Source organism: Branchiostoma belcheri, unplaced genomic scaffold (assembly GCF_001625305.1).
Source record: "Branchiostoma belcheri isolate BF01 breed outbred unplaced genomic scaffold, Haploidv18h27 scaffold272, whole genome shotgun sequence".
NCBI lineage: Eukaryota > Metazoa > Chordata > Leptocardii > Amphioxiformes > Branchiostomatidae > Branchiostoma > Branchiostoma belcheri.
In genome coordinates this window covers 6,968-22,726 of record NW_017803879.1, presented here as the reverse complement: position 1 = coordinate 22,726, position 15,759 = coordinate 6,968, and the positions used below count along the sequence as shown (strand labels likewise).

The 15,759-nt window shown below is 38.4% G+C and overlaps 1 protein-coding gene across 1 annotated transcript in view; it reads right to left on the bottom strand.

Moving 5' to 3' along the window:
- The window catches only part of LOC109472400, a 47,614-nt gene extending 37,625 nt beyond the window's left edge, over positions 1–9,989 (bottom strand). The window contains exons 1-6 of the mRNA XM_019772171.1: positions 9,907–9,989; positions 9,207–9,466; positions 8,611–8,715; positions 7,209–7,394; positions 2,254–2,616; positions 73–187 (exon numbers count right to left, since the gene is read on the bottom strand). Of these exons, the coding sequence (XP_019627730.1) occupies positions 73–187; positions 2,254–2,616; positions 7,209–7,394; positions 8,611–8,715; positions 9,207–9,466; positions 9,907–9,989 (1,112 nt within the window). The remainder of the gene's footprint in view (positions 1–72; positions 188–2,253; positions 2,617–7,208; positions 7,395–8,610; positions 8,716–9,206; positions 9,467–9,906) is intronic.
- Between the last annotated feature and the right edge of the window lie 5,770 nt (positions 9,990–15,759).

The following is a 15,759-nucleotide window of genomic DNA, read 5'->3' as shown; positions in this document are numbered from 1 at the left end:
CAATATATTGAGTGAAGGAGGCCATACGCTGGTTACTAGACTAACGATGGACGTGACCAGACTGATACTCACCCGTACGTCCCTACACGGTACATGACAGTAGAGTGGTTATAGACTGCCCACACTCCAACACGTCCTACTGAAATCTGCAGAAAGCGTTCTATACCGACTACTTCCCATCCGGTTCCTAGAAAGTAAGATTTAGAATTTCACTTTATTGTGCCTTCACCAAATAATCTTAATCTTATCTACTGTGGAACTATATATATTTCGTATTATTCATATATACAAAACGTTTCTAATTTGCATGTATTATAAAAAAGTTAAGAAAAAAAGCTGAGCCCAAAATCTGCCAACAAACTGAAATCCGTTGATAGCCCCTTGAGTAACCCTGTTTCCACGATAGCAAGGTCATTTGATGTGACTTAAAATAAAACTTGAAATATTACTGGCTGCTCTTATAAACCTTTGTGGATTTACATGTGTACTTCTATGTGCTTTTTTTTTACTTCCACGAATAATGGCGGCACTGCTGCCGCTAAAATGGAAGTATTGTTTTGGGAATGTGTGTGTGTTTCCGCATATTCGGGTCAGCCTTACTTCAGATGGATTGTGATGATATTAGCTATGTGGCAGAAAGAGCGCAGCTGTGAGGCCAGGTGTTTACCTTGAGGAACCATTTTGGTAACCCCCGTGCGGCGCAGCGGTCTGCCTTCGTCATCCAGAGCCCAAACCTGATTGGTTGAGGAACTGATGCTGATCTGTTTGATTTTTCCACTCACCAAAAACCAATCAGATCTAGACAGCAGGTCATCTGGAGTAGCTGATCCTATTTTGTGAGTTAAAATGATGAACTTAAGTCAAAATTACTATGTACTTTTGTTTCTTCGCTAGTGTGGCGAGGAGGATCCAAATGCTGACATTCAAATAAAATGAACCAAGCACACATTGCGTCAGTGCAATTAATGCGGATAATTTCCGCATTAACAATATACGCATTGTTTTGTTTATAACTAACTTCAACCTTATTACATGTAACTTATATGACTCTCAATCCCTCAAAGTGCAAAGTCCTCTTCTTCTACTTTATGCGACACCTATCGCCGCCACCTGAGATTACAATTGGGCCTACACAACTGGAAGTCGTCAGCGCTGCACGAAACCTTGGCGTGATTCTACAGAACACTTTGAAGTGGTCGCAACATGTCGCTATGATTGTCAGCAGGAGTAGGAGTAGACTGTATATGCTAAGAACTCTCTGTAAACAAGGACTGGACTCTCATGATAATGTGTTAGTATACATCGGTTTTGTTCGCCCTGTGTTAGAATATGCTTGCCAAGTATGGCAACTGTTGTAGAATCAGAGTCTATTGAGAGAGTCTAGAAAAGGGCATGCAAGATATAATCATGGGTCGGTCTTACACTAGCTATAGCTCAGCTCTACAAGAGCTCTCACTGACATCGCTAGCTCAAAGCCGACTAGAACTCTGCCAAAAGTTCGCACAGTCCTTGCTGATGCACCCTACATTCAGAAACTGGCTCTGACAGACACACCAGACAGAGACATCTACTGTCCACCCTCAGAACAAGAACAAAACGATTTGTATATATAATGTAGGTTTTAAAATCACTTCCCTTAATTACTTTTAATGTGGTCAAGCATGTACTTTTTTGTGTCTTTTTAAATCTGTTATTACTGTAAAACACGCAATTCAGCCTGTGGCTGCCATGTGTTTTTGACGAAAAAAAACTTTCATTCAAATTCCCTTATTGACCCAACATCAGTTTCTGTATTTTCGTATTCATTGTGGGGATAAGGTTCTTATTTGCATGTTGGTGTTTGAGTATATTCCACCTGCCATTAATGACATGTGTTACAAGTATTAAATTCCCATTATGAAAATCACGATAATCTTACATTGTCCTCCTTAATAATGATTAACAAATCCGTTCCTCTTTTGCATAATTTACATGTCAAATGATGCCCAGTTTAGCTGACTTTAATAGCCAAATAGGTGTGACATGAAGGAAAACTACCTAGTTTTTACAACCATTGAACATGCATGAGATGATCTTTCCAGTGTATGACAGTATCCCATTTCCATTGGATCTGCATTACTGACAGCGCATTTACTAGATTTGGTAATGTTGTATTTAATTAGATTATCTATTCACCTTTTTGTCAGACATAACTTACAGCGTCTTCAAGACATCACAATTATAGCTGGCAATAATTGTAAAGAATGACCTTACCTTGGCCCTTTTCCACCGCTTTATATCGCGCAGAAAACCCAGCTCTGCGAATCACAAAGTCTGTCACGAAAATGACGTTAAGACGGTTTCCAGTCGAGGTTTTAGGAGAGGGGACACAAGTGCCACACCAATGTGCCACGTGTGCTTCAACATCAGGGTCGTGAGCTATTACATAGTCTTCACAGCCTTGGTTTAAATCGATATCGAAATCCACAAACGTCAGTTTGACAGCCTTGTGTGTGTCGACGGCAATGTTCCACTGCTGATACACGTGGTTCCGGTAGGGGTAGTGCGGGTAGTTCATGGACGAAAACGCACCAGTATCTCCTAACAGATGGTGCATCCGTTGATATCCCTGGCGATCTTGTAAAAAGATTTTTTGTTAAGACATATTAGTGAAGTTTGAAGATATTATAACAAATAAAGAGTCTGGGAACACATGCCTTTCCTAGTAAAGAAGTTTATTTTAAAAATGTTACTATAACATTCACACATTCTCAGTATGCACGTACTGTGTAGTTATGTATTTACACGCTACGCCTTAATAATTACGAACATGCCCGCTGCGCGTGGAGGGAGCAAAAATAGCAAAATAGTCTATTTTTCATTTATGAAGATTTACCACATTTGTGGAAGGATTGGCATAACAGGTGACTATCACCTCTTCAAGATGTCAAACCTGAGACCAGACTGTAAGGTTTGAACCACCAAACCCTACTCTCTTCGATAAGTGTGGTGGGTTCTTTAACGTGCATGGGCTGTGGCGCTCCCAAACACGGGACCTCAATTTAACATCCTATCCGAGGGACGTCCTTAACCAATGCTAGGTACTAATTTACACCTGAGTAAAGTGAGGAACGTCACGTAAAATGCCTTTTCCCAAAGGCACAAGATCAGTGATATCGGCCAGGATTCGAACTCGAGACCCCTTGGGTCTGAGCCTAACTACGCCACACGACCCCACGAAGTCGCTAGGCCAAAAATGCTAACGAGGAACCTCACCCTTGCCTTCATATCTTTCCTACCCATCCACCTAATATCATACGCAACCATCAACAACTTCTCGAGTTATGCGGTACACATACAAACAAACACATTACACCATTCCCAAATAAACGGTGATCAAGCTGCGCAACCTACAATCAACATCTGTATCTCCTAACTTATTAACTATCATAACATCAGACAAAGTTTTTAAAAAATGAATATTACTATCTATAGACAAAAAGGAAGCAACAAACAATAAGCCACCAGCCCTTTATCCTGCCCGTACGGAATACATTGAACATTGCACAATGGGCGTTGATAACAACTTCATACATCTCAATCTCTCTCTGTATGTTAACCATTTCATAAGTACTTACCTACACAAAACAATGCAAATTTGTCCAAACCTCCTTTTTACGTCAAATTTGCAAAAATGATTTTTTTTACTTGACCCTCGTTTTCACAACCGCTCCTCACCAATCAAATATCATTAATTTTCATCCACAGGTTCTCGAGTTATGCTTTGCACATACAAAAAGCATAAAACGCTCGCTGCAGTACCGATTATAAACGCAAGGTAAAGCATTTTCGAACTTGACCTTCGTTTCAACAGGCGTCACTCAACTACCAAATATCCATCCGCACCTTCTCTAGTTTTGATGTTGACAGCTACTCTATCATGACCAAACCAAAACCATACACTTTAGACGAATGCAAAAATATTAATTATGTTTCATACATACCATCTTCAGACTTGTTCTGTTGTTTGTAATTGAGCTTGAAACCGGTTCTCGAGACGTCTGCGTCACTGTGAAAGAAAATCTCCAATTCTCGCCCGAAGGACACGTACACGGGAGGTAGAGACGAGCCACAGAAAGTTTGGATAAAGCCTTGAATATGATAAAAGTTTTTTAAATAGTCACACATCAACACTTTGAATACTTTCATCAGGTTGGTTAGTCACGGAAAACATAATTTTTACGAAACCAATTGAGGCAGACGTTCCGTTCACCGTCTACCATCACCATCATCGCAATTCTGATTTGTTCATATAGTAAAGCACAGGTGTTGATTAGGATATATAAAGACATATATGTGTAGTCTATAACGTACATATAGTCGTTTTTTGTTTCTTTTAACTACAGGACAAAAACGTCAACCACCTGCATGTTAACAAAACTGGCGTAAAAGTCAAGCTTAGAGTTGAAGCTGCGAAAGATATTGCTCTTAGCTGATTTTCTTAGGGTTGTTCGAGTATACTTTTATCGAATAGAGTAATATTTCTCGGTAATTATATTCGTATAACCGTAAAAATATAACGTATCATTCGGTTAATTATACACATAACTCACAATAAATTCTAATGAAATTGTATAAAAATTGAAATGTTTATACGATATACTTCTGCAACTCTAGTTCTAAAAATGAGTATCTGGCCAACTTACTCATATATGGTATGTCCTGTATTTGAAGATAGTCATACATGCATCTTGACTGAAACTCTAGGTCGAATTCTTTAAACTCAATGACCACAACCTTCCCTGCATCCGCACTCAGTATCCAGCTATAAGAACAAATGTATTTCTTTCAATTTACTTTTGCATAGTGTAAATATGAAAATAATACGAAAGGTTAAAGATCTTCACCAGAAGTTGCAGGAAAGAATTGACCGACTTAATTTTCAAATAAACTTTGGAAGCGTCTTTTGGGGTACGATAATGATCATTACTAGGCGCACACCTTTCAGTGTCACATATCAAAATATATAATATTATTATCTTCCGAATTTCAACAATTCTTTTATTCCCTATTAGGCACGTCAAAACACTGAAAATATGTCAAATTACCAGAAATGTACGAAAAGGTATATCTGATTTCCTGCTCTATGTATGCCTTTAGGTGCCAGTGGGAAAATGCAGAGGCCAAATCAGCCAAAACATTCACATAACAAGAATTCTGAGATTTCATACCTCCATGAAATATGTAGAGTTTATGTAAATGTTTTGTTTCATTGAATATGGAAATAAGGTAGTAATTGATATAATGTAGTTTAATTTATGGTGTTCTACACTCAACATCTAGTGTGTTACGCCAAAGGCGGTTATACCGGCTATACTGATACAGATACAGACCTTACAATATTTTGCGTGTCAAACTCCTATCCTTTGGCAATATTTCACTTAAACATCCTCATTTAAACTTCCTCATTAATTGTGCAAATGCCTCTATGTTAACATAATATATGCATATTCTTGTTAACATTTAAGTAACCTACATGTCACAAGGTACAGAATAGCCATCATTCACCATTAAGAAATCATATAATTTTCGCAATAATTATGCAAATTAGGTCATCATTTGCATAATTGGTATCTGTTGACGCTCTATCTGCCACTGATTACACATATTACATGTATGAAAGTACTATAATGTAATTAAAGAATTTCCTCATTAATTATGCAAACTAGGTCCTCATTTGCATAATTTGCATTTAATCGTGTACAGCTCTCTCACATACCTACCTACTAAAAATGATGAAAATATGTTGTTCCTATCTGGACTTATTGGCTTTTAAAGATTTCGCCCGAAAGTCCCCTGCAGTTCCAGAACAAGCTGGTAGGGGGACCAAACCCACACCACTTATTTCTGACAGAAAAAGCTATCTGTCATCAAAAAGTCAAGACCATAGCATGTTCAGGACAAAAGATACAAAAACCGGAAGTTCTGCTGCAGTACCAAGGTCATCCACCAGGAGGCCCATATTTGACCTTGACCTTCGTCTTCCTAAGACTTACCAACATACCAAATATCATCACAATCCATAAAGGCGTTCTGAAGTTATGATGACCACAAAGTTGCGGAAACACACACAGACAGACACACAGGCAGACAGACACACAGACAGACACGCCAAAAACAATACCTCCATTTTTCATGGAGGTAATGATAGTAAGAAAACAAGGGAAATCGTAGATTTCAAACCTCCGGGTTTTTTGTGTTCTATTGGTTTAGGTTATTTGTTTGTGTGTAGTATGAAAGTTATGTGCGTAATATGTTTGTATGTGTTTGATGGCTACTGACGGTTGGTTCGGTATGGACTGTTGATTAACGTGTCTCACAGCCTGCACCGTCACCCGCGCCATTACCCCCGCCGTCATCCCGCGCCGTCATTGCTGCGCCGTCACCCAAAATTTTTATCGGAACCAGACACCCCTCTGTTTGACCCCTTTTGAATGCTAAGACCCAAAACTGCAACCGCCCCATTCCTTAACAACATGGTAATGACCATTTTCAGCATGGCGGGGGTGTCCGGAGCACTTAAAAACCTTTTATTTCGACGCCCATAAACAAATATGCAATTAAACAAAAACGTTCTGCATCATCTGCAGCCCAATAGCAATACGTATACCGAACCACAGACAAATCCGTCCAGCCGATCGCGAGAAACAGCTGCTGACAGAAATGTTTCGAACCATAGTAAAACCTCCTCGCGGAAGGATATCTCCTTCCCCGGAGGTAATAACGGACAAAGGGAAGCTTTGATATATCATTGATCCAAACTATTGTTACAATAGCCTGAATGACAATACGAAAGTGGTGATGATGATGTATTGTACCCGCAATCGGTGTTATTCTGGTATCTCCCGGTCTCTACATCGTGCGGAGACATAATCTCCCCCTCCTCGTCAGTTATATTACGCCTTTCAGCAGGCACACACACTGTGTAAACATGGCATAGTTTTCATCTTCAGTTTTTATATTGAGTTTAATGTTTATTGTGGACATTTGTGGCATACTGAAAGATGTAATTATATATAATTTTACGTTTACACATCACCACGAAAAAAGCCCACAGAGTTGAAAATGACTTATCCTACTGTTTAAAAATTCAGAAAAAAACGGACAAATATCAGTAATAAGGTGCCTTGCAAAAAAAGCAATTTGGAACAAGGTTTAACATATCCTACCTGAACAGCGTGGAGGGCTGAAGTTCCAGTGCCCGGACACACAAGTCAGGTTTTGCTGGCCGAGCAACATGTAGCCGTCTTCACAGCCAAACGTAACAACCGACCACTCGTCAAACGTGTCTCCGATCCTGTAGCCGTTGGTGGGAACGCCAGGGTCCGGGCACGGAAAACCCGTCAAATCAAATGCTAATGCCCGAAAGAAAAGAAGAACTATCTTGACAAAAACCTTTTTATTGGGCTCATTAATAATGAAATGATAATGATGATATGTAACATAATCTATTCTATGTATGATATTCCGATCTCAAATTACATGTATTTCAAATGTGAAAGACTTTGGGCCCCCTGGCGTCTTGTTGTGGTACTGGAGCTGAACTTCCGGTTTTGATATCTCATGACCTAGACGTGCTAGGGTCACGAAATTATTGTATGATAGGTAGTTCTTGTGCTGGGGAAGAAGGGACGTAGGTTTGGGCTCTCTAGCGGCTTGCTCAGGAACTGCAGGGGCGTTTCTTTAAAAATATTCAAAAGAGGATAACTCAAGAACCGGTTGACGGATCGTCATGATTTTTGGTATGTAGGTAGCTTAAGTGACGCTTGACATAATTATGTGACAATTATGCAAATCTGAATGTAATTTGCATAACTTATGAGGAAATTCTATAAATCAACTGCATTACATTATAGGACTATTTAAGCTTGTCATATATGTAATTGAGAACAAGAGAAACACAGGCAGATATTGATTATGTAAAATTAACACTTAATTTTCATAATTAATGAGGAAATGTTATAATTCCATAAGGGTAACTGCCTAGAATTTCATACTTGGGGTATTTGAAAGTTAAGTAAAGGTGAATATGATTGAACATAACTTATTCAAATGAGGTCCTTATTTGGATAATTTATGACGAAATGATAGAATGGCTTTCTTTGTTAAGATAAGGCTGTCTTTTGGTGGAGAATATGATCAACTGATATAATTCATGCAATTGAGGATCCTATTAGCATAATCAGGAGGAGTAATCTTTACTTTGTCAGTCATAAAGATTAACATCATTTGGCGAAGGTATGAGATCGTTGAACTTAAGTTTATCATCAATTGGGCCATTTTGATTTGATTAAATGGATGACATCCTCCGGAAACCGCATAACTGATGTGAGCCTGCGAATACGAAAAGTTACTGTCTTTAATACGAAAGGTACTGTCTTTGGTATGACTCAGCTGGGGATCAAACCCACAACCTACCGAATGCAAGGCGAGCACTCACTTGGATATTGCACGAAATTTATTAATTTCTTAGTCAGTAATATCCTTTACAAGATTATGTAAATGCGAATTTGGAAATGGTTTCTAGAAAATGTAACCCATAATATCTATATTTGGTTAGTATTTTATTACCCTCAAATTGGATTTTGAAGCCACCATCCGTGTAAGACTCGTCCGAAGTGAGAAGTAGATGGGCCATGTTGTAAGTGGCAATGATTTCCCCCGCAATGCTTTGTCCTGTTGAAAATTTAAGAATGTAGAATTCTGGTTAGAAATATCCAAGAAATCTTGGACTACCTGTACTGGATGTTAAAGATAGTTTTGATGGTTTCTTCTTTCATACGTCAAGCTGTAATGACTTTCTGTCAGAACTACAACAATACCATCAATACCTTCAATATTTAGTATCGACCCTCGTCCCTGTATGTTTAATAAATAAGTTTATGAAGCAGGGACGAGGGTCGTTGACTTAATATCCTTTCACCAGTTGATTGTGGAGAATCCTGTGTGACCAAAATGACAGAATTTTTAACCCAAAATGCCCCCCCAAAACACTGTCATGTATATTATAGGACATGTCACTAATGTTGGTGGATCTAGCGCTCAGACGCCATCCGACATGAACTTTGGCGTCCCCCCTCCCACGTCTGAATAGGGTTAAAACCATTTTACATTTTCTATGCTGTAACAAATATGAACTTTCTTGTGTTAAAAGGCAGTAGGCATACCGGTGTACCGTCCCAAAAGGGTAAGGGTGTCTAGTTCCCCCATGTAGATGTATAACAAATCATAGCCATCTTCCAAAGAAAACGATACTGGCGTCATCTTCACCCCTTCCCCCGTGTTGACCTCTATAGTCCACAGACAGTACAAGTTGTTGCTATACAGTCCTGGATAGTTGGGGGAATAGACGAAGCCAGACGATTTCCCAGTGATATATGCACCACATTCACCTAGACATTGTGACAAAAAAATTAATGTTGATATGCTATGTATGATACCTCACTTCAGAAAACAAACGGAGGACAGCGAGGAGACAGCCACTGGTTTAGGTATATACATTTTAGGCAGGTATAATGCAGCTGTTGTTGTCCAACAAACAGTACATCTGTACATCTGTTTATTTAAGTGAATAGTTTAGTACACGTCATAACTTTTTCAAGCAAGAAATGCACAAATATACTTTACCATCCTCTTGGGCGTGTCCTGGCATTGGAGGGTGCAACAGTGTTATCACAAGAATGACTTTCAAACACCAGAGCATGGCTGGAGCTGGTTCTAAGAGATGCTTTTGTCTGCCAACACCTCGCTAATGCCACCGGTAGTCCCTTTTCAACTCAAGGGTAGCTGGTTGGCTTCAAGTGCGGGCAACTAAGATCATCCTCGGCAACACCTTTCACAGTTACTCTGCAGCATGTGAAGCACTACAACTCCAGAAACTCGAAGACCGACGTGTCTCTCTGTGTCTGAAGTTTGCCCAGAAGCTGTACAAGTCTGAACAATACAGACATTGGTTTCCTCGACTTCGGGGAGAGATCAGTGGGAGGGAAACAAGACAGAACAAAAAACTAGACCAATTGCCAGCACGCACAGCAAGATATGCGAAAAGCCCATTGCCTTACCTCGTCCAGCTTTTAAACAGCACTCTGTAATGTAATCCTGTAATGTACATGCCGTTATATACTTTGATTTTAATCTGGTATTTTAACTTTTAGTGTTGTATTGTAAAAATGTAATGATTATATTGTCACAATATGTTTTTATACAATGTACGGGACATTAAATTCAGTCTTCGGGCTGTGAGGTGTTTCAAATAAAACCCGCATTATCATGCAATGCGTAGCTAGACTGAATAATTCAGTGTTTGTCTCACAGTACACCTGCACGAAATTACTCGCATTTCTGGTATACCATAAGTCGTTTTATAGGTGTAGAATTTCCATTATTTTTTTAATCTAGCTTGCAAAATCCTTCTGTCAGAATGCCTGGATGGCACTGGTTGGCGCTGGACTGAAGTCTTGCAACTCCGATGGGTTCCCAATCGGTATACGACATATAGTATGTAATTAGTCTTACCTTCGTGCAGTAATTCTAACAATTCTGCTTATTTACCACAGCTTTGGTATGCACAGTGGAGGGGCGGGGATGCAACGTGACTAGCTGCTATCTTTAGCTGAGATCCCCAACAACAGGAAGGGGTGTCTGATTGGTTAATGGCTGGTTAGCGCAAACGCAATGAGAAGGATCAAGGATATATTGGAAGAATGAATCGTAGGCTTCTAAGCTAGGTCTACTAATCAATACGCAATTGTAACATGCCTCGTATAGAATGATGAATAAGACATGTACTGCTGATATAAATGGATTCCGGTAAAATACGTATTTTGGTTGGTTGGTTGGTTGGTTGGTTGGTTGGTTGGTTGGTTGGTTGGTTGGTTGGTTGGTTGGTTGGTTGGTTGGTTGGTTGGTTGGTGGTCAGCGTTGCCACTCACTCAGTCCAATAGCTGTATCCTGTAGCGAGTCACTAAAAGTTAGAATCTGCACACGATATTTTCGAAAATTATTTCCTCATGTTGGTAGGATATAAAACAGAAAAACCCAACATACTCTTTCCAATATGGCAACACTAACAGAAGAACATAAACGGGGGTCTGTTTAGTTCTCCCACGGGACGACTATAATTAGAAAGACCAACTGGAAAGATGTAGAATATCAGGTGAGTATGGCTAGGGCCTTTAATTTCTTAGAAAAACACATTTCTTCAGTCTTTAAAGGATTAAGTTCCATGAGCCAAGTTGAAGACCAAAGTGATATCTTTCTCAGATCAGAATTAAGTCGAGAAGCTGTAAAATCAGGATTATCTACAATATCTAACAGGGAGCTATCGTCGGCGAAAAGAAACGGACAAGTAGCTAGACCGTCCACCATGTCATTTATACAAACAAGAAACAAAAGGGGCCCCAACACTGAACCCTGAGGTACTCCTGCGCCGACCTTTTTTTTTATTCAACAAAAGAAAATAACAAAAAAAAGTGAACCATCCAACTTGACAATGTAAGTACAATAAACCAAAGTAACTCAAAATATACATATGGTACATATAATATGAAATCATAATATAATATGCAATCATAATAAATAATATTATACAATGCAATATCACATCATACCATATAACAATATGACATAATATGATATAATGAATTATATGACATAATATAACATCACATTATATCACACATGATACAATATATAATAAATAATATGATATAACATTATATCACATTATATCACATTATATCACACAACATGATACAATATGATACAATAAATAATGACATAATATAACATCACATTACATCACACAACAATATGATATAATATGATTTAAACACATAAACCGCCCCATTTCCCGAGATGCTTCTCCAATTTGTTTTTATTTGTAGCAATATAAAGCTCAACTTTGTTAAAAAAGGATATATAAATTTAGAAAGGATTGAAAATTCAATTTTTTGGACTTTCTACTATGTAATATGAAATATTTTGCTATTAAGATTATAAAGTTTTGGATCACAGGGGTGCCCGGGAGAAGGTTTCCGAAAATAATATTAAAACCGTTCAACAGGATATCTTGACCGGTTTTTTGAACATACCAAAATTTAATCTTGTTCCAAAAATCTATTAAGTTAGGACATTCCCAAAAGACATGAAGGTATGTTTCCTCTTCAAGATGACAAAATGAGCACAAAGGGTCGTCAGTCAATTTCCAAATATGTAATAATCTATTTGTAGGTAAAAACTTATTTAAAATTTTGTATTGGGTCTATAGTGCATTAAATTAAAGAATTATAAACTTGTTTCCAAGGGATGGGGGTGTCAAAGAGGTACAGCCATGACAATTGTACTTTATGTGCAGTATCTATAAGGTTGCTAGACAGCAGGAAAAATTTATACATACATCTATTGACTTTTGTCTGTTTTAACCATGTGTAATTCTGAATTACAGGTCTACATACTTGATCTGGTAAATTATCACACAAAATTGATTTCCATTTGCTTGGAATTGCAGAAATTAACTGTGTATATTTAAAATGGTTATAAATAGTTCCATAGGAACACAAGGAATACATGGTGAACCACAAAAACAAAACGTAAAATCCAGGTACAATAGTGTTGTGCAAATTTTACAGATAAACCCTGTTGCCCCTAATTACATGGTTTAAAAATACAAATGGGATTTTGTAACTCTTTTAAATATTTGTTTAACAACTTTTTATCTATTCTGAGAAAATTGTATTTAATTTTCCCCATTTCCCCCTATGTTTTAATAGTTTGTGTTGCCTATACGCAATGTTTAATTCTAGTCTATAAAAGTAAGAAACATAAGATATAAATACAGATAAACTTAAGGAATACTTACGATTTTTAAAAATAAACATTTTACCCAGGAGTACTATAACATTGGAGAGAACCGGGCATCGACCACTCAGGTTACCAAAAATTATATTGATTGCGTTGATTTGTAAATGAGTACCAGTGATGTTGAAGAACCAGTCGTCCACCTGACTCCAAAAATATGCAGATATTCGACAATTCCAAAATAGGTGGACGACTGATTCTTCTTCCTCTTTACATAGACTGCAAATTGGTGAGTCTATTAACCCCCATAAAAATAATGTTTTATTACAAGTTAAAAATTTGAACAGCAGTTTGTATCGAAACATACGAGTGTTTGAGTCAATAGAAAGTTTATACGGCAAACTATACACTTTGTGCCAAGGTAAAGGGGTATCGAAATATTCCTCCCACAAAAATTTAATTTTGTCAGACGAGTCCCATAAACTGGCTTCGTTCATAAAAAAACGAATACAGATCTTTGATTGTACTTAACTTCGGAACAGGCTTCCCCAAATTTTTGAGTCAGATCATCAAATGATAAAAACCTATTTTGTAAGTCTAGAATGTCATTTACAAACACTACTCCTCTACTAAACATTACCTGTGAAAAGAAAGGTTTCCATCGATTGTAATATTTGAATTTAAACACAGAAGTTGTTGTTTTATTTCTACTGCTCCCTCTGGCGGCCGGAGTTGGAACTTTAACCAAGCCTGTATTACATGCATGAAAAAAGAACTAAGAGGTGAATTTTTCCCCATTAAAGAATTAAAATCCACATACTTTAGTTGGGAAAAAGGAAATACATCCGTACGAAAAATAGAACTAGATAAAAATATTAATTTAGAGCAAAACCATTCTTTATTTAGATACAATTTTGACAACCAAGAACCTTTCTGAATAGACTACGCCCCGTTATTGACAAGATACTCCGTCCTAACCAGAATGGATTCCGACCATCACGTTCGACCTCAGCACAAATCCTGGCCCTTCGCAGGATCGTAGAAGAGGTGCAGAATCACCAAAAAGAAGCAGTTTTCATATTTATTGATTTTAGAAAAGCTTTTGACTCTATTAACCGTAATACTATGTTTGAAATTCTTTTGGCCTACGGCATACCCCCTCCAATAGTAAACGCGATCAAAATCATGTAAGAAGATACAACAGCAACAGTTCTCACACCCGAAGGGGAAACTGACTTCTTCAAGATCGAAACAAGTGTTCTACTCGCTCGCTCGCTCCTTTCCTGTTCATAATCACTTTGGATTACGCACTACGCAAGGCTGTCAACTCCAGTGATGGTCTTACACTGCGGAGGAGACAGAGCTCCAGGTATCCGGCGGTTGTGATTCCTGACCTGGACTTTGCAGACGATATCTGTCTACTTGAGGACACCATTCGTGCTGCACAGAGTCTTCTACAGCGAGTGGAATCAGCAACCCAGGAAATTGGACTGTACCTTAATTCTTTGAAAACTAAAATGATGCATTTAAATCCAAGTGACCAGCTACAGGCACTACTTGCTAGCGATGGGACAGTAAAAGTATTTAGGTAGCTACAGTAATTCAGTGTATGATGTTAATGTTCGTATTGGCCAGGCCTGGGGAGCATGCCACGCCCTAAAAAAGGTGTGGAAGGCCCCGATCCAGAATACCACAAAGTTAAAAGTCTTTAAGTCTTGTGTAGAGCCTACTTTGTTATATAGCTCCGACTCATGGACTTTAACTAAAGCCTTGTCTAAGAAACTGAATGGTAACTACACGCGCCTGCTTCGGTGTGTGCTGAATGTTCCATGGCAGAGCCGCATGAGTAACAAAGAACTTTACAACGGTCTACCCCTGATTACCCAGACCATTCAGAACAGACGACTGGCCCTTGCCGGTCATGTGGTACGCCACGAAGAGATGGCTGCCAAAGTGCGTCTCTGGCAACCGGATGTAAAAAGAAGGAGGGGACGTCCGTGCCTAACGTTAAAGAAACTGATCGAGGAAGAGGTTGGCCTACGGGACGAGGAACTTCTGTCCGCCATGCGAGACAGAGTCACATGGAGAGACATTATGAATGGCACCTCAAAAGAGGATGACCTGAACTGAACTGAACTGAACTGAACTGAAGAACCTTTCAGTGTCAAATCCACAGCCCGCAAATTCCTAAGTTTTAGCCCCCCCTGTTCATAAGTAGCATACAATGTTTTCCTTTTCACCCGCTCCGGTCCCTCCCCCCCATAGAAATTTAAATATCTTTTTTTCATATAGGTCAAAAAACGTAGAGGGGGGAGACGGGAGAGAAGTTAGTAAATAGATAAATTGTGGGACAATTAATGTATTGATTAAAACGATTTTACCCATAAGAGTTAAAGACTTAGATTTCCACGGCATTAATATCTTGTCTATTCTAGCCAATTTCTTGTCAAAGTTATAATCTACTATATTAGATAAAAGTTCTGGGATGTGAATTCCTAAAATATTAACAGGGCCATCCGTCCATTGTATTTGTAAGGGGCAAGGTAAGTAAAAGTTTGTTCTTTTTAGAGTACCAATTCTTAATATTTTACATTTATCAAAATGTGGGCATAGTCCTGATAATAAGGAAAAATTTTCTAGATCCGTAACTAAAGCGTATAAAGAGCCGAGTTCGGGAGCAAGTGGAAAATTCGAGTCGTCGGCATATTGCGAAATTTTAGATTCAATTCCAAAAGTATTTAAACCTTTTATTTCGATATTGCTACGAATTTTAACAGCGAGTATTTCTACCCCTAAAATAAAAAGATATGGAGAAAGGGGACATCCTTGTCGGACCCCACGGGACAGGGAAAAGGACTTAGAAATATAACCACAGTTAATAATTTTACTAGAGATATCTTTGTAAAGAATTTTTACCCAGCT